Here is a 13031-nt window from a genome sequence, read left to right on the forward strand (position 1 = left end):
TTTCATCAGAAGAAGCAACCTAGGCACTCACTAGAAAGGTTAGAAGATAAGGTGGCTCCATTTGGGGTGGGCAGCTCTGAACTCGGTATGACTTTGGTTGTGTGACGAGGAGGCCGAGGGGATCTTTTCTGCTTCTTCCACTTGGATGAGTCACTCATGCCTCCTGCTCTCATTTTCAGCTGGAAATATCATACATCGTTAGTATCCAGACTAACAGAGTAATTTAAACAAAGATGTTATTCCTAGAAATATCTCAGCACTTAGTCCTTCTGTTCTCTAGAAAACAGCTTATGCCCCCAAATCATTGTTAGATAATCTAGACCACCAGACTATACACCTGGGCCTCTACACTTGCAGCTTTTTTTTTTTTTATACACTTGCAGCTTTTGGAGCGGCACAGTGGCCTCCACATGGAAGGCAACATTCTGCTTTTTGACTAGTCGTTGATATAGCCAGCTGTCACACACTGTTCTTGCTGACCAGGGAAGGGCAGCTTTGCCTGCAAGCCTGTGGACTGACTTTCTTCCACAGTCACTCTGCAGAGCAGCTCCTAGTTCTAGTTCTTGTCCAAATATGAGTACCTACTCTTCCTATCTAGAGTCAAAGCATTCTCACTAAGGCATAAATTGGGACCTAGACCATAAGGACCACTTTTATTCTAGAGTTCTTGCATTAAAATGGATGGTGAAGGGTTGATCTTATAGAGAAAGGAATGATACTCCAATTTGTGGTGTTAAGAATGGAGTGCTGCTGCTGTTCCCAATTTGTGCTATAGCAATAAAGCCTCTTGTTTTTTTTTTAAATTTATTTATTTATTATGTATACAATATTCTGTCTGTATGCCTGAAGGTCAGAAGAGGGCGCCAGTCCTCTTTACAGATGGTTGTGAGCCACCATGTGGTTGCTGGGAATTGAACTCAGGACCTATGGAAGAGCAGGCAATGCTCTTAACCACTGAGCCATCTCTCCAGCCCAAGCCTATTGTTCTTACAGTTGTCCTTCCTACATTTTATTTTTTATTTTTTTAAAAATATTTATTTATTATGTATACAATATTCTGTCTGTGTGTATGCCTGCAGGCCAGAAGAGGGCACCAGACCCCATTACAGATGGTTGTGAGCCACCATGTAGTTGCTGGGAATTGAACTCAGGACCTTTGGAAGAGCAGGCAATGCTCTTAACCTCTGAGCCATCTCTCCAGCCCCCCTACATTTTATTTTATCGCTATTTACTTTTTTTAGACAGGGCCTCATGTATCCTGGACTAGGTCTCAAAATTACTATGTAGCCAAGGATGACCTTGAGCTTTGGGTTCTGCTTCTACCTCCAAATGCTAGGATTGCAGGCATGTGCTACCACACTCCACTTATGTGGTACTGAGGCTCGAACACAGTGCTTTGTATATGCGAGCAAAGACTCCTGCAACTGAACTACATCCCTAGTACCACTAGATTCAATGTTAAAGGATCTGTTCAATTTCTTCTAAGATTTGGAGATAAAAGTCTTTCTTCAAGCTCCCTCATAAAGCTTTGATAGTCTCTGAACATTTACTAAGAAACCAGATAATCTTTCCTTCCTTCCTTCCTTCCTTCCTTCCTTCCCCAAATCTCCTCCTAATAAAGGAGAGGCCCCAAACTGAACCTTTCTCTTAGTTCTGAAGAGTACCAGCTTCTCATTGGATTCATATTCTTGTCCTTCCACCTCTAAAACACCTGCAATCATATGTCTAAAACTGAGCTGCTATGACTATGCAGGGGCCAGAAGGATGCTCTTCCCAGTAACCTTGGAGTTCAGATAGATCACATTCATGGTAAAGACTGATCTGGGAGAAGAATGAGACAAACAGAGAACACAAAACTCAAAGGGTCAATGAAAGAACAAAAGGGCCATCTGGCCTTACTGGTCATTATCACTAGGCTCCAGAAAGCACAAACAACTAAAGGTTTATGAGATAATTCTCCTTTCTAGAAGACTCCTCTGTATCAGTCCCAATGGACATTCTTTCTACACAAGAATTGGTATTTCCTATCTTCCACTTTGTATTATGCAAAGCTAGCCCCAAGCAAGTTAATTCAGTGAGTGTTCCTGGCTTCCTGATTGGTACAGGAGTCCAAAGGCTGGCAGTTTTCATATAGGCCTCACTGTTGCTATGTCTGTGTCCTAAGGTACATGGCAGGCAGCAGGTGTTCATGGAACTTTATGCCACCTTATCTGTATGATTCCAATAAGGCAATAGCTTTATAAAAATAGTACAGGCCCTAGGCAAATAATCATGGCAACATGCAGGCTAGCCACTGAAGACAGCTGAAATTTGTAACTATGCAAACACAAAATGAGACAATGCATTCAGATAGGACAGACACACCCCAAGCTAGGGAGCACTCACACATAGTTATTTTATTTTCAATGACAGGAATGCTCACAATCACACCTCTGGCATGCACACTCTTGTGATGGATAACCTAGACATCCCTCATCCCTCTCTTCATCGTCTTTCAAGGGCTCAGGTAACCTTTTTATACTTCTCCACTAAACTCACCTACATCTTGAATTTTAAACAACAGAGGGTATCTTTGCAGATATTAGAAAATTCCCACCACTAGTGGTGGCATATGCCTTTAATCCCAGCACTCAGGAGGCAGAGGCAGGCGGAGCTCTGTGAGTTCAAGACCAACCTTGTCTACAAAGGAAGTTCCAGGACAGGCTCCAAAGTTACACAGAGAAACACTGTCTCAAAAAAAAAAAAAAAAAAAAATTCCCGGTGCCCTAGACTGCCATGCTCCTTAGTTCCTGTCTGTCAACTTAGAGACCTAAATCTTGCAATGATCCCTTTTATGTAACCAAGAAATAAAAACCCTCACAGGATGTGCCACCTTCACCACCAAATCAGTCAGGTATCCTGACCTACTCAACGACGATGCTTAAGCTCTCCACACCAGCTCTGAGACAGGGGAGGGGAGAAAGAAAGATCTTGCCTGAGGTCCCTGTAATTTCCCTAGAAATGGTGGGTCTTCAGTCCTCCCACAAGATGATAGCAGGATCCAGGCTCTCTAGGCTCATTATGTGATGCTCAAGACTTAATTCTACTTCCAGGCAACCAGAAATCCCAAGAGAATCCCCAGTACTGCAAAGCTACAAACACATGCAACTCTTCAAACGCCAAGCTGTGTTACTAGAGTAGGTAAGTTGTGCTCTGAACAACAGAAATTGGACCCAGTGTTACATATCAAAAAAGTAAACATTTAAATAAATAAATAAATAAATAAATAAAAGGGGGGAAGGCGAGGGCGAGAGACCTTGAGGTTCTTAAAGAGTAGCACCCTCTCTAACTGGTTCAGGGCTTTGGTCTGCTCCCCACTACTTAGCTGCAGTTTGCTGAGGAGACATGGAGACATCTGTGAAAGACAGGCAAACGACAGTTTAAAAAGAGTGAAGTCAGCTCAGGGCACAGGGCAGGAATGGGGTGAATGGAAGGGAGCAGGGCAGGTGCATGCACCTAGTAGCCAAGGGTCACTCCACAGGTAGAGCCTCATCAGAGGTCTGACAAGTCCAGAGTTTTGGTTCCAGACAGAAAGAGGCCATCCTCATCACCATTCTTTTCCTAGCAGTTTGATCTGGAGTTTAGCTTGATTTGATCTCTTCAACAGAGACTAGAGCAGGAAAGTCCCGTCTTATTCAGCATTAGGAAGGAGTTGGGGCACAGCCTCTCTAGGGCTCTCATTTGCTGACAAGACTGAGCCAGAAGGAGATGGTCAGACTTTCATCTTTGTCAACATGAGTCTTTAGCTCAGCCTGGAAAGCCTGGTCCAGTTTCCTTAAGGACTGGCTTATCTGCATACATGGTAGGTCAGCAAGGAGAGGTACTGACTATAGGAGTGACAGCTATTTGTAGATTTCAAGCAGACCAATCTAGGCAAAACCATGTCTTTGCTACTAATCAATAGTATTCCATAGCACTGAGTCTGGAAGTTAAGGAGGTTTGGACAGGGAACAACAGATGAACTTTCAGACCCCACCTTCTTCATGTTGGTTCCCACATAGCTCTTGGGTTCTTCTTTAAACTGAGGTAACCTATAAGATAGAGAATGGCATGACTATTACTAGGGATAATGACAATGTTCTCCTCTATGCCAGTCATAACAGGTGAATTGGTCCACAGCATCCTTGTCTCTTAGTTAGAGAAAAGCTAATCTCATCCCTTTTAAAGCTTCAGAGCCATAGAAACTGGGTGGGTCATGTAAGACATAGATAAAGTAGACACTGGAGTAGGGTAACTAAGCAGCCTTGGGAGTAAGGAGGTTCTTTTTATCCTTGGAAATCACTGCTGAAAGCCAAGAGACAGAGAGTTAGGCACAGAGAAAGTAGTAAAAACAGGCTGGTGTTTTAAAGGCAGTAAACCCACGGGGAAACAAACTTGGCAGCAGAGTCTGAAGCCAGGCTAATGTGCAGACAATAGGGATTAACTCTAAAAGCAAAAAGAAATACCATCGATAGGCTTAAAAGTCATTGCTTCAATTCTTCTCTAGTGAGTCTTTAGATAGGAAGTATAGAATAGGCAATTAGATTTAGGACAAAAAGGCTTCTTGGGCTCTAGAATGAAGGAGTCCTTCCTAGGGAAATAAAAAATCATGGTTTCCCTGGGATTAAGGGGTTTGCCAGGATATAGAGTTTTAAGTGCTAAACTCAGGGAATCTCAGGCCAGCCAAGATAAGGGCCAATAAATCAGCTTTCACAACTCTTGGTTGCCCTAGTCTTGGCCTTCTTTTACAGAAATCAGGCTGAGCTCTGGAAGCTCAGCAACCTGTTCTAGGCTGCTTAAATTTGGCATCTTCTCTAGGCTCCCTTTCCCAGATGCTACCTGCACAGAAACAGACACAAGTTTGGGAAGCAGAGATTAAATAACCCTCTGCCTCCCAGAGGCCACAGCAGCTCTCTTCCTTCTCCCTTGCTCAGTAACCCTGGGCCTGGAGAACTACTGCTATCTATAATCCCAGTGGCCTCTGATGTGGTTGTGGGGTTGGCCAGGTCCCTAAAGTGGCTGTGTGGAAGCAGGCAGACTCCAGAGGCCTGGGCAGCCGGGCAGAAGCAAACAGCAGCAGGTTTACCTTGTGAAGAGCAGCTGCACCATGTCTACGAGAGTGTGCTCTGCGGATTTCCTCAATAACTCTGCACAGGCAAAAACAAATAACACAGGTGTCATTACTTGCTGTGCTATTATCAGGAGACTTCTCAGAGCAGACTCCCCTCCAAACTGTGTTTACTAAGGATTATGCCAAACTTATTAAAACCAGCTCCAGCTCAGCCTGGTAGCTATAACTTTATCAGACCACTAGGTGGTACTACCGAGTCAGGAAAAGGGGACAACTAGATGGGTTTTCTTGGATTATCAATTGGTGTCAATCCCAGAAACCCTAAGGGAGATTTGGTTCTGTAACTGAGTCAGTTTAAGAGCTATCCCCACTCCTGCCTGGGAACAATGGGTTAAGATCTCTATTCTAGCTTCAAAACAAAATCCCCAAGGTTACCCAAGGTAGATGATGGAGAAATCCTGGTCCTATGGGGTTCAGAGATAGCATCCTATACACATAGATACCAGATAACAGCAGGAGAGTGAAGGAACTAGAATTCAAGTACCTACCACTAAGCCTCATTTCAAAGCAAATCCGGAAGCAAGATTGCATAATCTCACATACAGATTCATTTGTTAAGTGGGTACCCACTGGGGTTAGCAAGAGAGTTCGGAGAACCTACAAAAGGAAGAAAGAGAGAACATTGTGATGAACCAAGTAGGCTGAGTAAAGCTTACCTGAAGGTAGAAAAGACACCTACCGGGTAAATTTATTATTATTATTACCAGCGCTTGTGTTGTGTGCATGTTCATGTGTGTTTGTGTATGTTAATGGGCATGTGGAGGCCAGATCATAGCATGAGTATCAACCTCAAAAATTGGTCCAACTTTTTTCTTTTTGTTTTTCAAGACAGGGTTTCTCTGTGTAGCCCTAGCTGTCCTAGAACTCACTTTGTAGACCAGGCTGGCCTCGAACTCAGACATCTGCCTGCCTCTGCCTCTTGAGTGTTGGTATTAAAGATGTGTGCCACCATGCCTGGCTCCTCAACTTCTTTTAAGGCTAGGTCTCTCACTGACCTGGAGCTCACCAATTAGGCTAGACGGGCTGAGCAGCAAAGACCCAGGATCCTCCTGTCTTTGCTTCCCTGGGATTACAACTATACTCACCACCTTGCCTGGCTTTTTGCATGAGTATTGGGGTCTTCATGCTTAAAAGGCATACCGTTTACTACCTGAGCTATCTCTTCAGTTCTTTCTCTTAAAAAAAAATGGTGCTGGAGATCAAATTACATATGCTAGGCAAGAGCTTTGCCCAAAAAAACAGGTGAGCATCTCTTTACCTCCTGATTTTTTTATTTTTTGAGACAGGATTTTGTACTTAGCCCAGGTTGGGCTGGAATTTCTGCTTCAGTCTCCCAAGAACTACAATTACAAGTATGCATGACCATGCCTGATTTCAGGGTAAATTAGCAAGAATGCTGACCTCAAAGCTGGGTATAATGTAACATGCTTGTAATATTAGCATTTGGGAGATCAAGGCAGGAAGATTAGCAGAGGTACATAGAACTCTGAGTTCCAAGTTAGCCTAGTCCTACAGTTCTAGGACACCCAGGGCTACACGAAATACTCTGCCTTAAAAAACTAAACTAAACTAAAAACAAAAAAATTAAGTGCTGACCTTATTTCATTCAACCTGAAAGAGACACCCAAGTGCTTGACTTGGGAGCCCTTTCTGTGCTTAGCACAGTCAGGACACAAGCTCATAACTCCCTCCAGCCTACACCTACAGAGGGATGACATGGATACAGTCTACCAGAGGCACACATGTAGTAAGAGCTTCTGGTATTTGATATCAGATCATTTAAAGCTCTTAATTATTTTCCTTAGGAAAGCTTTTACTTTGGGTACCTGAGCTCCTTGTTTGGAAACAGAGTTGGTCTCTAAGCCTCAGCTCCATGCTGCCTGCAGACTTGGGTAAGTAGAGCAGCAGCATCAGCCCTTGGCCATTAGTCTAATTGCTCTTCTCTCCCACTTACCTGGAGGATTTTCATCAGGACAACTTCATCACTGGCAGGATCTGTGCCCACAAAACGGGCGTGAGTGACAGCATCTGCCATGTTCTCCATGCCCTCTGCTGTGCCCTCATGAGTTGGATCTGTTCCAGCAAAAAGGGACAGATTAAATCATGTAAGGAAGACAGGGAAAAAGGAAGATGACCTCTATAAATTGCTGGAGAGACTCTGGCTTTCTCACCAGTTCCCTAACTAGGTTTTTTTTTTTTTTTGAGCCACCTAAGAATTTTACCCATAACTGGCTTTAACAGTTCCCTCTGCACAACTCTACTGAGTCAAAAAACATGTCTCATGTATCAAAATTACCTGTAGTATTTGTTTAAAAAAAAAACACTCAGCCTTCAGCTTACTTCTAGCTTTTATTTTTTTTTGTGTAGTGTGTGTGTGTGTACATGTGTGTATGTCAGAGGTCAATGCCAGGTATCTTCCTCAGTTACTCTCCACCTTATTTATTTTTGTGAGACAAAGTCTCTCACTGCACCTATAGTTCAGTGAGTGATTCAGCTAGACTGAGGTGAGCAAGCCTTAGGGATCTTCCTATCTTCACGTCTCCAGAGCTTGCACTACAGTGCCCAAACTCAGGTCCTGAGGTTGTGTGTACTTTCTCAACTGACCCCGCAGAAACTTTGATTTTGTAGGTATACAGTGGGGCCTAAGAACCTGCATTTCTAAGAACTGAGGTAAAGTTAATACTTCTGGACCAGGGACACACTTGGGTAATCACCAGTAGTAAACTACTCATTTTGAAGTGGAAAGGCCTAAAAACAGGAACCAAAAGCAAGTAGAGTCAGAGTTTTGAATGCCAAGGCTGTAGCTTTTCTCTTTTAATCTTTTCCCCCCTTCCATCTTTTTGAGACAGGGTTTCTCTGTGACAGCTCTGGCTGTCCAGGGTCGTGCTTTGTAGACCAGGCTGGCCTCGAACTCACAGAGATCTGCCTGCCTCTGTCTCCTGAGTGCTGGGATCAAAGGTGTGTGCCACCACCGCCCAGCATTCTTTTCATCTTTTAATAGAACTTTTTTTGGAGTTCTGGTACAATGTTCTGGTACAATTGAATTAAGGGAATGATGTTAAAAATAGATGGTTAGTGCCACCAGTACTTCAATCTGGGTACCATATTATACCAGATCAAAGGTCCTTTGAGTTCATTCTTATTTAAAACAACAACACTGAGTAAGACTCTTGATACCAAGACCAGGTGGGATGCCACACACTTGACAGGCTGAGTGATGAGCTTGAAGCCAACCAGGACTGTAAACACAGAGATCCTGCCACCTACTTCAAACAACTTGTTTTCATTTATTTATTTAGTTGGTCTTTTTGTTGTTGTTGTTTTTGTTTTTGAGACAGGGTCTTGCTTGTGTAGCCTAGGCTGGCCTTGAGTTCACTACGAAGCTAAGTGTGGTCTTGAATTCCTTATCCTCCTCCTTCTACCTTTCAAAGAGTTGAAATTATAAGGTATGAGCCAACCATAAGCAGCTTTTTTTTTTTAAAAAAAAAAAAAATCTTGTTCCTCCTTTAACTAACCAGGCTTTAGGAGAGAAAAAGAAACAAACTGAATAGGACCGAAGACTGGGGAGAGGGAGGCAGCTAGGATTTGACCTACAACTAAAGGCTGGTAGTAAAGGGATAAACTCTGCTTCTACTCTTGAGTTAAAGAGTCACACAGAGCAGGCTAAGAGCTGTCTCCAGCAATGCCTTCAGAGTCCTGCAGAACTACGTGGACTGCTGGCTTAAGCGCCAGGCTGCTTCTGGAGAGTTCATTTGTTGCATAGCTTTAGAAAGTGAGCTCATGGAGTTAATTAGGAAAGGCACAAGGTAAAGCTCAAACCGGGGTAAAGCTGAGGTAGCACGGAGAGTGAGCCCCTCCTGAACATAGTGATAGGAGTCAGGAGACACATCTCGCTACCCCTCCCTCCTTTTTCTTTGTTCTGAGTCAAGGTTTCACTATGTAGCCCTTGCTTGCCTGAAACTCAACTGTGTAGGCCAAGCTAGCCTTGAACTCACAGATCCCCTGCCTCTGCTTCCAAAGTTGCAGGGCTTAACCATAAGTGCCACACCTGGCGATTTCCCCTGTTTTGGTACCTGAAATTAATGGAGTTCCTGGGCCTAAAGCTTGGAGGATTGTGAAGAAGCCTGAGCGTTTTTCTGGCAACAATGAGCAGGAAGTCTTTCTTTAACATGAGTACTCTTTGCTTTTCCTTTCTCGTCTGTTGTCGGCACTAGTCTCCAACACATCCAAGACTATTCTGCCTAGTATTCAGTGGCTGCTTCAGAGATATGCAAAGGGAAACCAGTTTCAGGACTCAAAGCACAATGTGGTGATCCAGCTTTTCCTCCTATCATCCTCTTGTGTCTCTCTCAATCAGCACAGACAATTCCATTCTTTTGTTTGTTTGTTTTGTGAAATAGGGTTTCTCTACATTACAGCGCTGGCTATCCTGGAACTTGCTTGTAAGACCAGGCTGGCCTCGAACTCAAAGAGAGAGATCTGATTGCCTCTCCTACAGAGTGCTGGGATTAAAGACGTGTGCCGTCGCTGCCCAACTGAAAATTCCATTCCTTATGGCCCTGCCTAAACCCTCTGCTTGAAAGTCATTATTTAGGCCTCCAGGGTTACAGGAAAGCCTGGTCTTTCTTAGTAATGAATGGCATATCAGAGTTCAGTGAACAGCAGTCTTGCTCAGGGCTTTTGGAGTCTGTTTCTTCCTATCTTTTAGTAATCTCCTGATAAAGTGATTTAAATTCTTTTGATCTTTTTGTATTCTCATTCCCTCAGCTTCAACAAAGTAGCAATTTTCTTTTTTTCCAAAAAGTTTTCCAAAAAGGCAGGTAATAGTAACAGTCCTTAGAATCACTGGAAGAACCTGCCAGCAAGCTAGACAAATCATGGCTTGGCAGATACGTGGGACCAAACTAAGGACCGAAAATCATCTCAGAAGTCTTGGGCTGCAGGATTCAGGGACAGTGGTGGTTTCTATTAGGAGGTCGCTGACACAAAGGGTGAGTTGACAGCTCAGTTAGTAGCCCTTGTGTTGTTGGAGACTCCAGACATCTTCCTTTTCTATCACTTGGAAGCCAGCTTCAGAGAGAGTTGCCAGAGGGTTGCTTTTGTACATTCCTCCCTGCTCCTTTTCTCACCCTATAGCAATCATCACCTCCCAACATTCTCCTTTCCCACCACAGGAAGCTCCATTGACCAGCTGGCCTGAGGGCTCCAATGACCAGCCTGTTTGCCAAGTCCAGGAAGGGAGCAGAGAAAGGAGAAAAGATCAAAGGGAAAGAAAGACTCAGAAGGGCAGCTGGCTGAGGCTGTGAAGAGACGTGACCTGCAGGTGGTGCTCAGGTCAAGGCTGGAAGCAACTGGGCCTGGTTTCTTTTAGGGAAAGTATGAAGCTAAGTTTAGTTGGCCTGGATGGAGAGGTTGAGACCTTATCTACTCAGAACCTGGCTGACACCCAAGACTCCTGCTTACTGCTTAGGATCCTAAATGCTTTAGTTAAGCAAATCAAATTTTCTAGAAAAGATAAAGAGTTTTCTCTCCTGAATGTGAAGGTCATTCATTTGTTTCTGGCTAGCTAGAACCTAGGCCTCCCCCATCTTTCCTTGTCTCTCCACTTTGGAACAAACACAGCCACTCACCTGTTTTCTTTGCTCCTTACTCTTTAGAGGGGGAGGCGAGTTCTTAGACACAGTTTCTCTGTGTAGCCCAAGACAAAGAAATAACAATTTGCATGATGGATAATAAGTAGTCCTATTCTCTACCAGGAATGGGAAGGCAAGACTCACTGGCTACTTTAAGGCCTGAGCAACTGAAGAGAAGCAGGAAATAGCGTGTTGGAGATATCCGACAGAGTCTAAGGCTTACCGATGAGTGCATAAGACAGGAACTTGTTGACAGAGGTGAGTGCCAGGCCGGTGATAGGACCAGTGGTATCTTCAGAGCGAATAACTTCCAGAAATGGACGAAGGAATACATTTGGCTCAATCTCTGAGAGTTCTGCAAGTAAAACGAAAAGACACAAATCAAGAAACTATCTAACAAAAGTTAACTCTGGCAAAAGATCAGTTCCGTCTATTGAAGTAAGCTATAGGTCTTCATGGTTGGGTCAGTCCTCCTCCCCCTAGAATAACTTGAATTAAATTCCTGACATTACCATTTTATCTGTAAAAGTTTTACTATGTAGCTCTAAAAGATTAAACATTTTTAAAAAGCACATTTTAAAAATTAACAGTAAAATTATTAAAAGGGGGAGTTTTATGACATATACAGCCTATCAGGTTTTTTTTAAATTTATTTTTACTTTACGTGCATTGGTGTTTTGCCTGTGTGTATGTCTGTCTGTGTGCAGGTGTTACAGACAGTTGTGAACTGCCATGTGAATGCTAGGAATTGAACCCATGTCCTTCTGGAAGAGCAATCAGTGCTCTTAACCACTGAGCCATCTCTCCAGCCCCAGATTCTGTTTTTTTTAAGAGTTATTTATTTTGTGTGTATGAGTGCTCTATCTGCATGTATGCCTGCATGCCAGAAGAGGACATCAGATCCCACTATAGAGGGCTGTGAGCTGCCATGTGGTTGCTGGGAATCACACTCAGGTCCTCTGGAAGAGAGGCAGTCAGTGCTCTCAACTGCTGAGTCATCTCTCCAGTTTCAGACTTTCAGACATTTTGCTATATTTCATTAGTGTTGTGCTTGTTATGTTGGAGATTGAGCTCAGGACACTTCATATGCTATGTAACTATTCTTCCATTGAATTATACTCCTAGCCCTTGATCAATCAAGAAATTAATAGCTGGGCATCAGGCTTGGCAGTTCACATCTGTAACTCCAGTTTTCAGGAGGCAGAAGTAGAAAAATCACTACACATTTGAAGCAAGCTTGGTCTACACGGCAAGTTCCAGGTCAGCCAGAGTAGCAGACTACTCTGTTTCAAAAAAACAAACAAACAAAGAAATCAGCAATACTTATTTAATATAACCAAAAAGCATGAGTCAATTGTCCATGCTCTTGTCATCATCGTCTTTGGTGACACACAGGTAAGCTTTACCTTGTGTACAGAGTAAGACTAACGAAATCCCAGGGTAAAAGAAAGACTGGTTCATAGTCCCTTGCTGAAATGGAAGCCTAAAACAAGCAAAAGGCTGAGCAGCCTCCAGTTACAGAGACAATCTGTAATCTTGGAAGGTCCTAACCACTCTTTGCTGGCTTCTTTCTTTCTTTCTTTCTTTCTTTCTTTCTTTCTTCTTTCCTTCTCTCTCTCTCTCTCTTTCCCTCCCTCCCTTCCTTCCTTCCGAGAGAACACAGGCAGCTAACTGTCCTGAGATGAAGGAGCATAACAGTCTTTGAGAAAAATAAGGGTTAGTTAAGATAATGACTGGCCTCAAACCACACAATAAGCAGAGCTGGGATCTACGTGGTTCTAAAGCTCCCCAAACCATACACCTATCCTACTTAATTGCCAGCACATACTTCCACTGTAGCAGATTTCATTCCAGGTCAAGAAGACACACCGCCCTGGACTTCCTGCCTACCCGACTTTGCTGAGGGTTGTTGAAGTTGCTTGTTATACTCTACTGTGGTTTCAGCTTTCGGAGTTCATTCCCTTTTAGTTTTCCTTAACAAGTCAGAAACTTGCTAAGAGATATGATCAAGGCTATCCCATTTTTAGAGACAAAGGGAAGGTAGGTGTGTGTGTGTGTGTGTTCATTCTTATGAACCTTTATTTTCATGCAAATATAGGGCACTCCCTACTCAGTTCCTACCTTTTGTCTCTCTGAGCAAACATTTTCTGGGTCGGCTGCTTCCCAGATTAATGCTTTAATTAATTGGCAGACTGGGTAGAATTTTCCAAGCCTGTCTGTACAGTGATCACATCAGCTGGATAAAACCT

The 13031-nt window shown here is 43.4% G+C and overlaps 1 protein-coding gene across 4 annotated transcripts in view; it reads right to left on the minus strand.

The window, feature by feature from the left end:
• Gbf1 (golgi brefeldin A resistant guanine nucleotide exchange factor 1) overlaps positions 1 to 13031 on the minus strand; it is a 142831-nt gene that overhangs the window by 34035 nt on the left and 95765 nt on the right. For all 4 annotated transcript variants that reach the window (XM_041660931.1, XM_041660930.1, XM_041660929.1 and 1 more), the window contains exons 4-9: positions 11006 to 11137; positions 7104 to 7222; positions 5638 to 5746; positions 5105 to 5165; positions 4016 to 4070; positions 32 to 179 (exon numbers count right to left, since the gene is read on the minus strand). In XM_041660931.1, the coding sequence (XP_041516865.1) occupies positions 32 to 179; positions 4016 to 4070; positions 5105 to 5165; positions 5638 to 5746; positions 7104 to 7222; positions 11006 to 11137 (624 nt within the window). The remainder of the gene's footprint in view (positions 1 to 31; positions 180 to 4015; positions 4071 to 5104; positions 5166 to 5637; positions 5747 to 7103; positions 7223 to 11005; positions 11138 to 13031) is intronic.

Source organism: Microtus oregoni, unplaced genomic scaffold (assembly GCF_018167655.1).
Source record: "Microtus oregoni isolate MIOR12 unplaced genomic scaffold, Mior012 000012F_ref0000307, whole genome shotgun sequence".
Classification (NCBI taxonomy): Eukaryota; Metazoa; Chordata; class Mammalia; order Rodentia; family Cricetidae; genus Microtus; species Microtus oregoni.